This window comes from Sapajus apella, unplaced genomic scaffold, assembly GCF_009761245.1.
Source record: "Sapajus apella isolate SASKATOON/1434 unplaced genomic scaffold, GSC_monkey_1.0 scaffold130, whole genome shotgun sequence".
Lineage (NCBI taxonomy): Eukaryota > Metazoa > Chordata > Mammalia > Primates > Cebidae > Sapajus > Sapajus apella.
The window spans coordinates 858,218-871,496 of NW_022437070.1; the positions used below are offsets into that span (position 1 = coordinate 858,218).

Genomic DNA, 13,279 nt, shown 5'->3' on the forward strand with positions numbered 1-13,279 from the left:
GAGGGAGCGGGGAGGGGAGCGGGGAGGGAGCAGGGGGAACGGGGGAGGGGGGAGGGAGCGGGGAGCGGGGAGGGGAGCGGGGAGGGGAGCGGGGAGGGGAACGGGGAGGGAGCGGGGAGGGAGCGGGGAGGGGAAGCGGAGGCAGCAGAGAGGGGAACGGGGAAGGAGCGGGAAGGGGAACAGGGAGGGAGTCGGGAGGAGAGCAGGAAAGGGAGCGGGGAGGGGAATGGGTAGAGAGCAGGGAGGGGACTCACATCCCATCGGTCTTCTCGGCATCCCACTCGCGCCGCCACTGGCCAGTGGGCTTGCGGTGTCTCTGCAGCCGCTCCTGGTCGATCTTCTCCCTCTCCTGCTTCCAGCGCAGGTACTCTGACCGCTCCCGGCCCGTCATGGACAGCGTCATATCTCCAGTACTGCCCAGGCCAGCTCGGCGGCCCTGCCCCCCAGTGCACAGGTGGTCAGGGCACTGTCCCACATCCCACCCCATCCCTAAGCCCCAAGGCACATCCACTTGCTCAGGGTCACACAGGGGAGTGGTGACAAGGCAGAGATGACAACTAAGTCGGGTCAGATGGCACCTCCTCAGAGAGGCCCTCCCAGATCTCCTAAGTAGCATCCCTCCGTCCCGTCAGCTGCTGGATTTTTCTCCATAGTAAGAGGCAGGACCTCTTACTATGTTTTCATTTACTCAGCTCAGGGGCTCTGCCTCAAAACTCTAATCCCCAGCCCCTAAAACAGTGCCTATCCAAAAGAAAAAAAAAAAAAGCCGGGCGCAGTGGCTCACGCCTGTAATCCCAGCACTTTGGGAGGCTGAGGCAAGTGGATCACGAAGTCAGGAGATACAGACCCGCCTGGCCAACATGGTGAAACCCTGTGTCTACTAAAAATACAAGAATTAGCTGGGTGTGGTGGCACCCGTCTATAATCCCAGCTACTCAGGAGGCTGAGACAGGACAATTCCTTGAACTCGGGAAGTGGAGGTTGCAATGAGCTGAGATCACGCCACTGCACTGCAGCCCAGGTGACAGAGCAAGACTGTCTCCAAAAACAAACAAAAAAAAAACAGTGCGTGGCACATAGTAGGTGCCCAATAAACAATACTAATGTTAGTAACAAGAAAACACTCAAACATACCACAAAGCTGTAACAACTAGAGCAGTATGGTTACTGGGAGAAGAACCAACAGACGGACAATATAGAAGAACCACCAAGTGCAAGGAAATTGCCCCTCCCTCCTCTCCCAGGCCAGGTCCCCACTCTACACAGCACCTGCCACCTGGCAGGTGCCTCACAAATGCTGGTGTCATTAATAATGAGGAATGACTTGCCTCAGCAGGCAACAAAACATACAATAAATCCTTAATAATTAAAATCCTAGCCAGGTTCAGTGCCTCAGCCTGTAATCCCAGCATTTTGGGAGACCAAGGCAGGTGGATCACTTGAGGTCAGGAGTTTGAGACCAGCCTGGCCAACGTGGTGAAACAGTCTCTACTAAAAATACAAAAAAAATTAGCCAGATGTGGTGGTGCTCACTTGTAATCCCAGCTACTTGGGAGGCTGAGGCAGGAGAATTGCTTGAACCCGGGAGGTGAAGGTTGCAGTGGACCAAGATGGTGCCACTGCACTCCAGCCTGGGTGACAGAGCAAGACCCCGTCTCAAAAAAAAAAAAAAACATCGTGTGTGCTATGGCACAAATAAGGAGAGGCCCCACGGCCCTCAGCTGTCTGGTTCCCACCAGGCACAGTCCGCATCAGAGCCCCGGGGTGTCCCAGCCACCATCACCCACCTGCCGCTCATGCTCGAGGCCACAGCGCACCCGCTCGAAGTCGGAGCCCCCCCAGTTGCGCCCATGCCGGCGGCTGTCCTCCCGGCGGTCCCGCTCAGGCTCCTCCAGGGGCCCGCTGCGTCGCCGGGGGTCATCCAGGAAGTTCCGCACAGGGTTGGGCTCGAGCACCCCTTCCTGCAGGCACGGGAGCAGGGGGTTGGCACGGGCTCCGCGGCCCGGGCTCAGCCCGCCACGGGAACACTCACACCACTGACCCGCTGGTTGCGCTCGTATTCTGCAATCTTCTCCATCTCCTCGTTCATCTTCTCAATGTTCTGCCTGCGCCGCTCCTCCCACTCCTGGGGGGATAAGGACAGAGACACCCCGCTTCAGGGAGAACTATTAAGCCGAAGGTGCAGGAGGGGGCCACCCCACAGGCCTGAGGCGGCTCTCCTTGGACTGGCCTACTGGCCAGGCAGGTCCTTGGTGGGCATTTGCTCTCAGCGTCTCTGGGTCAGAAGTGAACTGACGTGGCTGGCTCACCCGTCCTAGACTACGCGAACAACTATACACTGCACTCACTTTTCTACTGAGGGGTCTGAAATTTCAGTCACACTAGACAGAGGGGGCCTGCATTCAAAACCAGCCTCCAGGCTGACGTGGTAGCTCACACCTCTAATCTGAGCACTTTGAGAGGCTAAGGCAGGAGGACTGCTTAAGCCCAGGAGTTCGAGGCCAGACTAGGCAACATAGCAAGACCCTGTCTCTACAAAAAATTTTAAAAGTTAGCCAGGTGTGGTGGCACACATCTGCAGTCCCACCTACTCAGGAAGCTGAGGCTAGAGGATGCCCTGAGACCAGGTGGTCAAGGCTAGAGTGAGCTATAACTGTGCCACTGCACTCTTGCCTGGGCGACAGAGCAAGACCTTGTCTCTATAAAATAAGTAGGCCAGGCTCGGTGGCTCACACCTGTAAATCCCAGCACTTTCGGAAGCTGAGGCCGGCGGATCACATGAAGTCGAGAGTTCGAGACCAGCCTGATCAACATGGAGAAACCCTGTTTCTACTAAAAATACAAAATCAGCCAGGTACAGTGGCTCAAGCCTGTAATCCCAGCACTTTGGGAGGCCGAGGCGGGTGGATCACCAGGTCAAGAGATCGAGACCATCCTGGTCAACATGGTGAAACCCTGTCTCTACTAAAAATGCAAAACATCAGCTGGGCATGGTGGCGTGTGCCTGTAACCCCAGCTACTCAGGAGGCCGAGGCAGGAGAATTGCCTGAACCCAGGAGGCGGAGGTTGCGGTGAGCCGAGATTGCGCCATTGCACTCCAGCCTGGGTAACATGAGTAAAACTCCGTCTCAAAAAAAAAAAGAATGAAGAAAAGGAAACAGGGCCTCAGAGAAATGAGAGACATCATTAAGTGCATCGACATATATGTAATGGTAGTACCAGAAGGAGAGGGTAGAGAAAGGAACAGGAAAAAAATACTTAAAGAAATAGTGGCTGAAAACTTCCCAGATTTGATGAGAAACATTCATCTAAACATTCAAGAAGCTCAACAAATTCCAGGTAGGACAAACTCAGCCAGGTGCAGTCACTCACACTTAGAATCCCAGCACTTTGGGAGGCTGAGGCAGGTGTATCACTTGAGACCAGGAGTGCAACCATCCTGGTCAACATGGTGAAACCCCGTCTCTACTAAAAATACAAAAAATTAGCTGGGCATGGTGGTGCGTGCCTGTAATCCCAGCTACTCAGGAGGCTGAGGCAGGAGAATTGCCTGAACCCAGGAGGCAGAGGTTGCGGTGAGCCGGGATCGCGCCATTGCACTCCAGCCTGGGGAACAAGAGCGAAACTCCGTCTCAAAAAAAAAAAAAAAAAAACAAAACAACAACAAAAAAAACATAAATAAATAAAAAAATACAAAATCAGCTGGGTGTGGCGGTGCATGCCCGTAATCCCAGCTACGTGGGAGGCTGAGGCAGGAGAATCACTTGAACCTGGGAGGCAGAGGATGTGATGCGCCAAGATCGCACCATTGCACTCCAGCCTAGGCAATAAGATCAAAACTCCATCTCTTTTTTTTTTTTTTTTTGAGACGGAGTGTCGCTCTTGTTACCCAGGCTGGAGTGCAATGGCGCGATCTCGGCTCACCGCAACCTCCGCCTCCCGGGTTCAGGCAATTCTCCTGCCCCAGCCTCCTGAGTCGCTGGGATTATAGGCACGCACCACCATGCCCAGCTAATTTTTTGTAGTTTTAGTAGAGGCGGGGTTTCACCATGTTGACCAGGATGGTCTCGATCTCTTGGCCTCATGATCCACCCGCCTCGGCCTCCCACAGTGCTGGGATTACAGGCTTGAGCCACCGCGCCCGGCCCAAAACTCCATCTCAAAAAAAAAAAAAAAAAAAAAATTAGCTGGGTGTGGTGGCACACACCTGTAATCCCAGCTACTCAGGAGGCTGAGGCAGGTGGATCACTTGAAACCAGGGGGCAGAGGTTGCAGTGAGCCAACATTGTGCCACTGCACTACAGCCTGACAACAGAATGAGACTCCGTCTCAAAAAAGAAAAAAAAAAAAATAAGCAAGTATCAGTCCCTGAGTGACATCATGGAGCAGAGCCTCACCCAATGAACCAGCCGCCTCCCTGCAGGGCTCAACATATAAAAGAGAAATAGCCAAGCACAGTGGCTCACACCTGTAATCCCAGCACTTTGGGAGGCTGAAGCAGGTGGATCGTCAGGTCAGGAGTTCAAGACCAGCCTGGCCAAGATGGTGAAAGCCCATCTCTACTAAAAATATAAAAATTAGCCAGGCATGGTGGTGGGTGCCTTTAATCCCAGCTGCTCAGGAGGCTGAGGCAGAGAATTGCTTGAACCTGGGAGGCGGAAGTTGCAGTGAGCCGAAACTGGGCCACTGCACTCCAGCCTGGTTGACAAAGTGAGACTCCATCTCAAAAAAAAAAACAAAAAAAAAAAGAGAGAGAGAGAGAGAAACTCCTACTCTACTCAGGCCATGGGATTTTGAACTCTTTTTGTGATAGCAGCTTGGCATGCCCAATTTGTCTTTTTTTTTTTTTTTTTTTTTTTTTGAGAAGGAGTCTCACTGTGTCGCCCAGGCTGGAGTGCAGTGGCACAATCTCAGCTGTGACCTCCGCCTCCCAGGTTCAAGTGATCCTCCTGCCTCAGCCACCTAAATAGCTGGGATCACATGTGCTCACCACCACACCCAGCTAATTTTCGTATTTTTTATTCCCCTGTAGGTGCTAGAACCAGAAGCTCACAGGGGACAGCAGCTGCCCAAGGACAGGTGGCTCACAGGACCAGGTCCCACCCATGTCCATGGTGGGCTATAAGTCACTCTGCTAGACAGCCTGCCACCCTGCTGAGCTGAACATCAGGAGTAAGTGAGGGAGTTACAGTAATATATCATTGCTCCCACTGAGCGAGGTGGCTCACACCTGTAATCCCAGCACTTTAGGAGGCCGAGGCAGGTGGATCACTTGAGGTCAGGAGTTCAAGACCAGCCTAGCCAACATGGGGAAGCCCCATCTCTACTAAAAATGCAAAACTTAGCCAAGTATGGTAGTGAGTGCCTGTAATTCCAGCTACTCAGGAGGCTGAGGAAGGAGAACCACTTGAACCCGGGAGGCAGAAATGCAGTGAGCCAAGATCACACCACTGTACTCCAGCCTGGGTAACACAGCAAGACTCAGTCTCAAAAAAATTAAAGAAAAAAAAAAGATCACTGCTCCCACAAAGCCAGAAACTAAGACAAACATACAGAAATAGAATGCCACATAGAGCCTGTGCTCACAAGCATACCAGACAGAGCGAGCCCACCAGACAGACAGACAGTGCCAGAAAGGGAGGAGAGACGGGGACAGAAGCTGAGCAGGCAAGCGTGCACCAAAGAGCGAGAAAAAGGGAGACAGAGAGAGGGACGGGGGGACATACAGCACTAGAAGAGATGGGAGGGAAGGAAGGCGAGGAGGAACGAGAAGGCGGCGGGGAGAAGGAGGAGAGAAAGTGGTGAGAGGACACGCACGCTCCGGGCGGGAGGAGAGAGGGAAGGAACAGGAGGAACTAGGAGGCCGAGGAGCAGAGGAGGAGGTGGAAGAAGAGAGAAACAGAGCCAGATGCAGAAGCTGAGAGAGAGATACCACAAGCTGGACCCGCAGGACAGCTGTGCGCCTGGGAGTAGGAACAGACAACGGAGAACCTCGGCCAGGGCTCCAGGCGCTGCCCAGACCCTACCTTGGATTTACGGTCAGAAGCGGACGTGTCTCCAGAGAGGTGAGGGGACCCGCGGCCCCGGCCCCTCCGGCCACGGCCCCTGGCTCCTCCTCGAGGCTGCTCCCCAGGACTGCCCTCCCAGCTGCGGGATGCCTGGCCCATGCTGGTGCGGCCTCCCTGCTGTGGAGGAGTCCGGCCCCCCTTGCTGGCCCCTGGGGGCCGAGGGGTCCCAGGAGACCTCCGGGAAGGACCCAGGTTCTTCTCCTGGAAGAGGGAAGATGAAGAAAGTACAGTCACTGGGCAGGAGACATGTGGCCAGGATGGGGGCCACCCACTGGTGCAGGACAGCTGGGGACTTCTGGGTCCCAGCCCTCAACCCTCTGCCCCTCCCCATCCTCAGGGTCCCTCACCCCCCTGATGAACTCACCGCCTCCAACGCCATGTTCTCTTTCTCCCCTGAGCGGCCCTTCCGGGGAGCTGTGACCGCGACTCCCTCAAGTTCAGCTTTTTTACGGTCCTCCTCAATCTCCTAGGAGCAGACACCAGGGGTAGGGAAGCGTCAGTTGCCCTGTCCGCCAGACGGACTCCGACAGACCCCTGAACGCCTCCTAAGTCTGGCCCCAGCCCAGGCCTTTCTCCCGGGCTCTGGCGGAGAAAATGCTCATGTCCCTCAAGCCCCATCACGCTGCTGGCCCGCTCAGATCTCTCCTGTGGTGCCTAGCTCTGAGTAACAGCCTTCTCCAAAGCCTGTGGGACCCATGGGGTCTGGCCTTGGTACCTCCCTGACCTCGTCTCTCCCCCACTTCCCCTCGATCACTCCGATCACTCCGGCTTCCTTGCTGTTCCCAGAACATACCAGACTCAAACCTGCCTCGGGGACTTTGCACCAGCGGATCCCTCCCAGAGATCCTCCCACCCCTCACCTCCTGCAGGTCTGCACTCCAATGCTGCCTTCTCTGAGGCCTTCCCTAGCACCCCATGGAAACCAGCTCCCCTGCCACCCTCTCTGTTCTCATCCCATTCACACCCAGCACGGTGTGCATCTTGCTCACTGTCTGCTTCCTCCATTACGGCAGAATCTGCCTGGGGTCAGGGATGTCTGTCTGCTTTCAGTGATGTATGTCACTGACATGTATCCCATACCTAGAACACTGCTGGCCCACAACGGAAACTCAACATGCCTTTTTTAAAAATGAATGAATACATGAAGAGTGAATAAATGAAACCCATGCCTCCTCCCAGATCCCATCTCAGGGACAGCCACACCACCTACTCAGGGGCCTTGTCCTAAATGCGCCCTCGTCCTCTCGCTGCCCGCAACAGCCCATCAGTAACTAAGTCCCCCTCAGCAGCCCTGCCCTGAGCCAGGCACCTCCTCTCCCACTAGGGTTCCAGCCCCAGCTTCCTCCTTGGTCTCTGGGCTCCAGTATCACCACCTCCCACCTACCACCACACAGCACCCAGAGGCATCTCCCTGAAGAGCTATTCTGACGGGTCCCACCCCTGTTCAAGGCCCTCCCTGGCTCCCCAGTGACCTCAGGAGAAAGTCCAAACTCAGCCTGGTGGCATTCAGGGTCCTGCACAGCCTGGCCCCTACTGACCCGCCGAGGTCAATTCGCTCCTTAAACGACCCTCCAACTTGAAGCTCCAAGCTCTCTCCTGCTTCCAACACTTGCGCAAACTGTTATTTCTGCCTGAAACATGTTCCCCTCTCCTTTTCAACTGGCTATTATCTACTCACCACTCAAGCCTCAGCGTCCACTCCTCCAGGAAGCCCTCCCTGGTATCCCCAAGGCTGGGTCAGGAGCCTCCTCTGGACTCTCACAGACCCCTGAATTTCCTGATTCCAGACTTGTCCACTGTGGGACATCCCTGAGGACAGGACTGTCTCCCTGACTAGATGGTGGGCCCTTGAAGGGCAGGCCTGGGTCTGCCTCAGTCACGGCTGTAGCCCCGGCACCCCTCATCACAGAGGCAGGTACCGTAAAGATCTTGGGGAATATCTGTGAACAAATGAATGAATGAATGAATAACAGAATGAAGGAAGGGATGTTAGGCTAAGGCCTTTGGCTTTTATCCTGACAGTGATGGGGAATCATGAAAAGGTTTTAAGGAAGGGAAAGGTGAGAAAAACTCACTGCGGGGAAGAGAGGGGATGGGGTCTCCCAGGGCGGGGCTAGGGCACCTGGTAGCGCCGGATGAGGGCCTCATTCTTCCGCCGAAGAGCCTCGATCCTCTTGTCCAACTCAGCATCCTTCTCCTCCTTTGATTTCAAATCGAGTGCGGCTGCCTGAGACGGGGAGACAGTTGAGGGAGGGAAGGAAAAACCTCCATCCACACCAGGGACATTCCCCCAGGGTCTGAGAGTCTGCTCCCTGGAGCCCATCCTCCCGAGCCCCCTTCCCCAAAGCGCAGCACCCACAGGTGTGCTACAGACCCCACTTTCAGTCTCACCATTTGGCTGGCTGGGTAGGCCCAACGTCACAGCAAACCTCTCCTGCAGAATCTGGATGCAGCACTGAGAGTTCCTGGGTGCTGAGGGAAAAGAAGGACTAAGGCCAGCCTCCCCCCAACCCACTTCATTCTTACAGGCACACCCAAAATCCTGTACCCCAAGAGAATTCTAGCCTTCACTCTCCCTCTCTTCTTCAACTGCTAGCTCCCACCTCTAAAGAAATTTAGACTCGGCTCTTTCATGATCTTTGTGGACTCACCCAGTTCCCATGTAAACGATCTAGTCAAACCCACCTTGGAGATGCTTTGGCCCCCACCCACTGCTTAAGTATCCAACACTGCTCTCCTCCAAACACAGGTTCTAGCCCAGCCTCCACACCCTGTAGTATGAGTGTTAGCCCGAATTCCTTAACTCAAGAGAGTTCCAACTACATCTCCTTAAACCAGCCTGCACAAGAAAGTTCCAAACCCACCTCCCCGTGCTCATCCTGGTGCCTCTCATATCCAGGCAAACATTCTAGCTCCACCACGTAAGGTTCAGAAACATTCCCAATCTCATGCTCCAAAGAAATTCTGAACCCCACTCTTATTGGCTGCCCAAGCTCTCAGAGAACATGCCAAGCCCGCGCCTTCCCAAGGGACGTCCTAGGCCCGTCTCCAGCACCCTAAGGAAGGGCGACAGCCTCCCGCCTCTCCCAAAAGTATTCTCTGCACCGAGGCCCAGAACTCACTGGCGAGGCTTCCTGGAACTGACTTTTTGCCCCAGTGAATACTCCACCAGCAACAAGGTCAAAACTTCCCAGGCCCGCCCCAGATTCTCTGCACAAATCTCCAGCCTCAATCTGGCTGGGAATGCCAGGGCCACGCCCCCGACATCCTAGAAACCGCTCTGGCCCCGCCCCGGCTTGAGGGATAAACTTTCTGGCCCAGCCTTTCCCGCCAGATATCTGGCCCGCCCCCACCCATGGACCATTAATCTGGCCCGGCTCCCGACTTTCCCAGCCACCCTCTTTCCCCACCTCCTGGCTCCCAGGCAACAGCCTAGACCCGCCCCCGCCACCTCTCATTATTATTCCAGTCCCGCCCCCGGCCTGCCCAGTCCACCCTCTGGCCCCGCCTCCGATTGGCCTGGCCAACTTTCTGGACACACCCCCTGACTTCCTCCCAAGGCTTGTTGCGTCAGTATCCGGCCCCGCCCCTGGCTTCCCCAGTCAGGGCTCTGGCTCAGCTCCTCGCTTCCCCGCCAACGCTCTGGCCGCGCCCCTGGCTCAGGCAAAACTTTCTGGCTCCACCCCCAGCATTCCCTGCCAGCATCCTGGCCCCGCCCCCTGGCTCTCCACTACTTTTGGCCCCGCCCCCTCCCGGCGTCAGGCTCTAGGTCCGCCCCCGACGTCCCGGCCAACAATCCGGACCCACTTCCAGCTCAGGAAAAACTTTCTAGCCCAGCCCACAGCGCTTCCGCTCCCGCGTCCCGGCCCCGCCCCACAGCTGTCCGAGCAACACTTTGGCCCCGCCCACAGCCAAGACACAACTTTTCGGCCCCCCCCCCAGCGGCCAGCCCAGGCTCTGGCCCCGCCCCGCCCCTGGCCCGCCCCGACGCTGCCCACCCCCGCAACCGCCCGCCCCGCCAGCGCCTCTCCAGCTTCCGAAGTGGGCGTCCTGTACCCGCCCCCCGCAGAGTACTCCGACCCCGCCCCCGCCGGCGGCTCCTTACCCCGCCCGCTCCAGCTGGCGCTCCCCGCCACGTGGGGCTTCAGGCCCCGCCTTCCTGGGCGCGCTCCCGGCCCCCTCCCCGCGGTCACCTGTCCCGGAGACCCCGCGGCGTCCGCGACTCCGGCTCCGTCGGCCTCTGCGTCCGCAGCTCCCGGGCCGCGCGCGTCACTTCCTGCCCGCACCACGTGAGGAAGGGAAATAAAGAGGGTCACTTCCGGTCCTGTGGGACCGTTTCCGGGAGCCTTAAAGAGGCCGCGCCTCTGCGGTGGAGGCGGGAGCGGGGCCACCTGACTCCCACTTGTGTTCTGGAAGCTCATCCAAGCTCCTGCCTGAATTACCAACACCCAGGAAAAGGAGACACCGTTTCCCTCCCTGGCCTCTACCTCTTTGTTCAAGCTATTTCCGCCTCTAGCCCCTCATTTCTCTCAGTAGAAAAAAATATATTTGTGTATATATTGAGATGGAGCCTCCCTCTGTCACCCAGGCTGGAGTGTAGAGGCGCAATCTCGGCTCACTGCAACCCCCACCTCCTGGGATCAAGCGATTCTCCTGCCTCAGCCTCCCAAATTGCTGGGATTACAGGTGCCCGTCAGCACACCAGACTAATTTTTGTATTTTTAGTAGAGACGGGATTTCACCATATTGGCCAGGCTGGTCTCAAACTGCTGACCTTGTGATCGGCCCGCCTCGGCCTCCCAAAGTGCTGAGATTACAGGCGTGAGCCACCGCGCCCAGCCTCCCCTTTTTTTTTTCTGAGACCCAGAGTCTCACTCTGTTGCCCAGGCTGGAGTGCAGTAGTGCGATCTCAGATCACTGCAATCTCTGCCTCCTGTATTCAAGCGATCCTCCTTCCTCAGCCCCCCGAGTAGCTGGGATTACAGGCATGCACAACCGCGCCCGGCTAATTTTTGTATTTTTAGTAGAGACGGGGTTTCACTGTGTTAGCCAGGATGGTCTTGATCTTCTGACCTTGTGATCCACCCACCTCAGCCTCCCAAAGTGCTGGGATTAAAGTGTGAGCCACCACGCCTATATATATATATATATATATTTTTTTTTTTTTTTTTTTTTTTTTTTTTTGAGACAGAGTCCCACTCTCTCAACCAGGCTGGAGTGCAGTGGCACAATCTCGGCTCACTGCAACCTTGTCCTCCCAGGTTCAAGCAATTCTCCTGCCTTAGCCTCCCAACCAGCTGAAAATACAGGCATGTGCCACCATGCCCAGCTAATTTTTTGTATTTTTAGTAGAGACAGGGTTTCACCAATTTGGCCAGGCTGGTCTTGCACTCCTGACCTCATGATCCACCCGCCTAGGCCTCACACAGTGCTGGGATTATAAGCATGAGCTAGGCGTCTGGCCCATAATTTTTTTTTTTTTTTTTTTGAGATAGAGTCTCACTCTGTCGCCCACGCCGGAGTGCAGTGCCATGACCTGAGCTCAATGCAACCTTCGCCTCCCGAGTTCAAGCAATTCTCCTGCCTCAGCCTCCCGAGTAGCTGGGACTACAAGCACTTGCTACCACGCCCAGCTAATTTTCGTATTTTTGGTAGAGATGGGGTTTCACCACATTGACAAGGATGGTCTCACACTCCTGACCTCAGGTGATCCTCCCGCCTCAGTCTCCCAAAGTGCTGGGGTTACAGGCGTAAGCCACCATGCCTGGCATAGAGACACCGAAGGAGGGAGGGAGGGAGGGAAATAGATAGATTTTTTTTTTTTTGGTGTTTTTTTTTTTTTTGGAGACAGAGTCTTGCTCTGTTTCCCAGGCTGGGGTACAGCAGCACCGATCTCGGCTTACTGCAACCTCCACCTCCTGGGTTCGAGCAATTCTCCTGTGTTAGCCTCCCGAGTAGCTGGGATTACAGGCGTGCACCATCATGTCCAGCCAATTTTTTGGAATTTTTAGGAGAGATGGGGTTTCACCATGTTGGCCAGGCTGGTCTTGACCTCCTGACATCAGGCGATTTGCCCACCTCAGCCTCCCAAAGTGTTGGGATTGCAGGCATGAGCCACCACACGCAGACCATTTTAACCACCTTAAAGTGGTAAGAAAAAAAAACATAGCCAGACATATAGTCAAGATGAAAACCAAAAACGAAGTAAAGCCGGGCGCGGTGGCTCAAGCCTGTAATCCCAGCACTTTGGGAGGCCGAGGCGGGTGGATCACGAGGTCAAGAGATCGAGACCATCCTGGTCAACATGGTGAAACCCCGTCTCTACTAAAACTACAAAAAATTAGCTGGGCATGGTGGCGCGTGCCTGTAATCCCAGCTACTCAGGAGGCTGAGGCAGGAGAATTGCCTGAACCCAGGAGACGGAGGTTGCGGTGAGCCGAGATCGCGCCATTGCACTCCAGCCTGGGTAGCAAGAGCGAAACTCCGTCTCAAAAAAAAAAAAAAAAAAACGAAGTAAAAATCTTGAGAGCCACCGGGCATGGTGGCTCATGCCTGTAATCCCAGCACTTTGGGAGGCCGAGGCAGGTGGATCACCTGACGTCTGGAGGTTCGAGACTGGCTTCTGCTCTGGCGGCCTGGGCGGTACAGGGCGGGTGGAGACGGGGAGTCCAGCTTAAACAATAGTCCCGAGAAATCAAAAAATAAAATTTACAAGTTCATCATAAAAATCATAATCATAAAAAGTATGTTGTGTGTATTTGTGGAATGGAGTTAATTTCTGCTTCTACGCAGTGGGTAAGGGTGGACTTGAAGGTCTCCCAGGAAATTTGATGATCACGCCGGCGGACACGTTTTCCACTCTCCACCAGGGGGCGGGGCGGCGCACTCTCTGCCACTTGAGACAAACGGATTTGCATATTCATTCAACAAATAGTCCGGAAACCATGAGAACTTACTTTGTGCTGGGCCTCCTTCTAGTTTCCCGATCTGTGAAATGGGAATGCAAATGTCCCTGCCTCCATGAAGCTCATTTTATCCAGAAAACAGACAACAAACAACTAAACAAAGTAATAGGCAGAGGCAGGCCGGACACAGTGGCTCACACCTGTAATCCCAGCACTTTGGGAGGCCAACTCAGGAGGCTCACGAGGTCAGGAGATCAAGACCACCCTGGCTAACACGGTGAAACCCCGTCTCTACTAAAAATACAA

General features: G+C 55.2%; 1 protein-coding gene across 1 annotated transcript in view; it reads right to left on the reverse strand.

Moving 5' to 3' along the window:
- Positions 1 to 9,425, reverse strand: part of CCDC9 (coiled-coil domain containing 9) — a 14,886-nt gene extending 5,461 nt beyond the window's left edge. Inside the window, 8 exon segments of the mRNA XM_032262525.1 lie at positions 255 to 436; positions 1,788 to 1,961; positions 2,042 to 2,125; positions 6,027 to 6,269; positions 6,433 to 6,534; positions 8,191 to 8,295; positions 8,460 to 8,533; positions 9,191 to 9,425. Of these exon segments, the coding sequence (XP_032118416.1) occupies positions 255 to 436; positions 1,788 to 1,961; positions 2,042 to 2,125; positions 6,027 to 6,269; positions 6,433 to 6,534; positions 8,191 to 8,295; positions 8,460 to 8,462 (893 nt within the window). The 5' untranslated portion in view covers positions 8,463 to 8,533; positions 9,191 to 9,425.
- Positions 9,426 to 13,279: the final 3,854 nt, after the last annotated feature.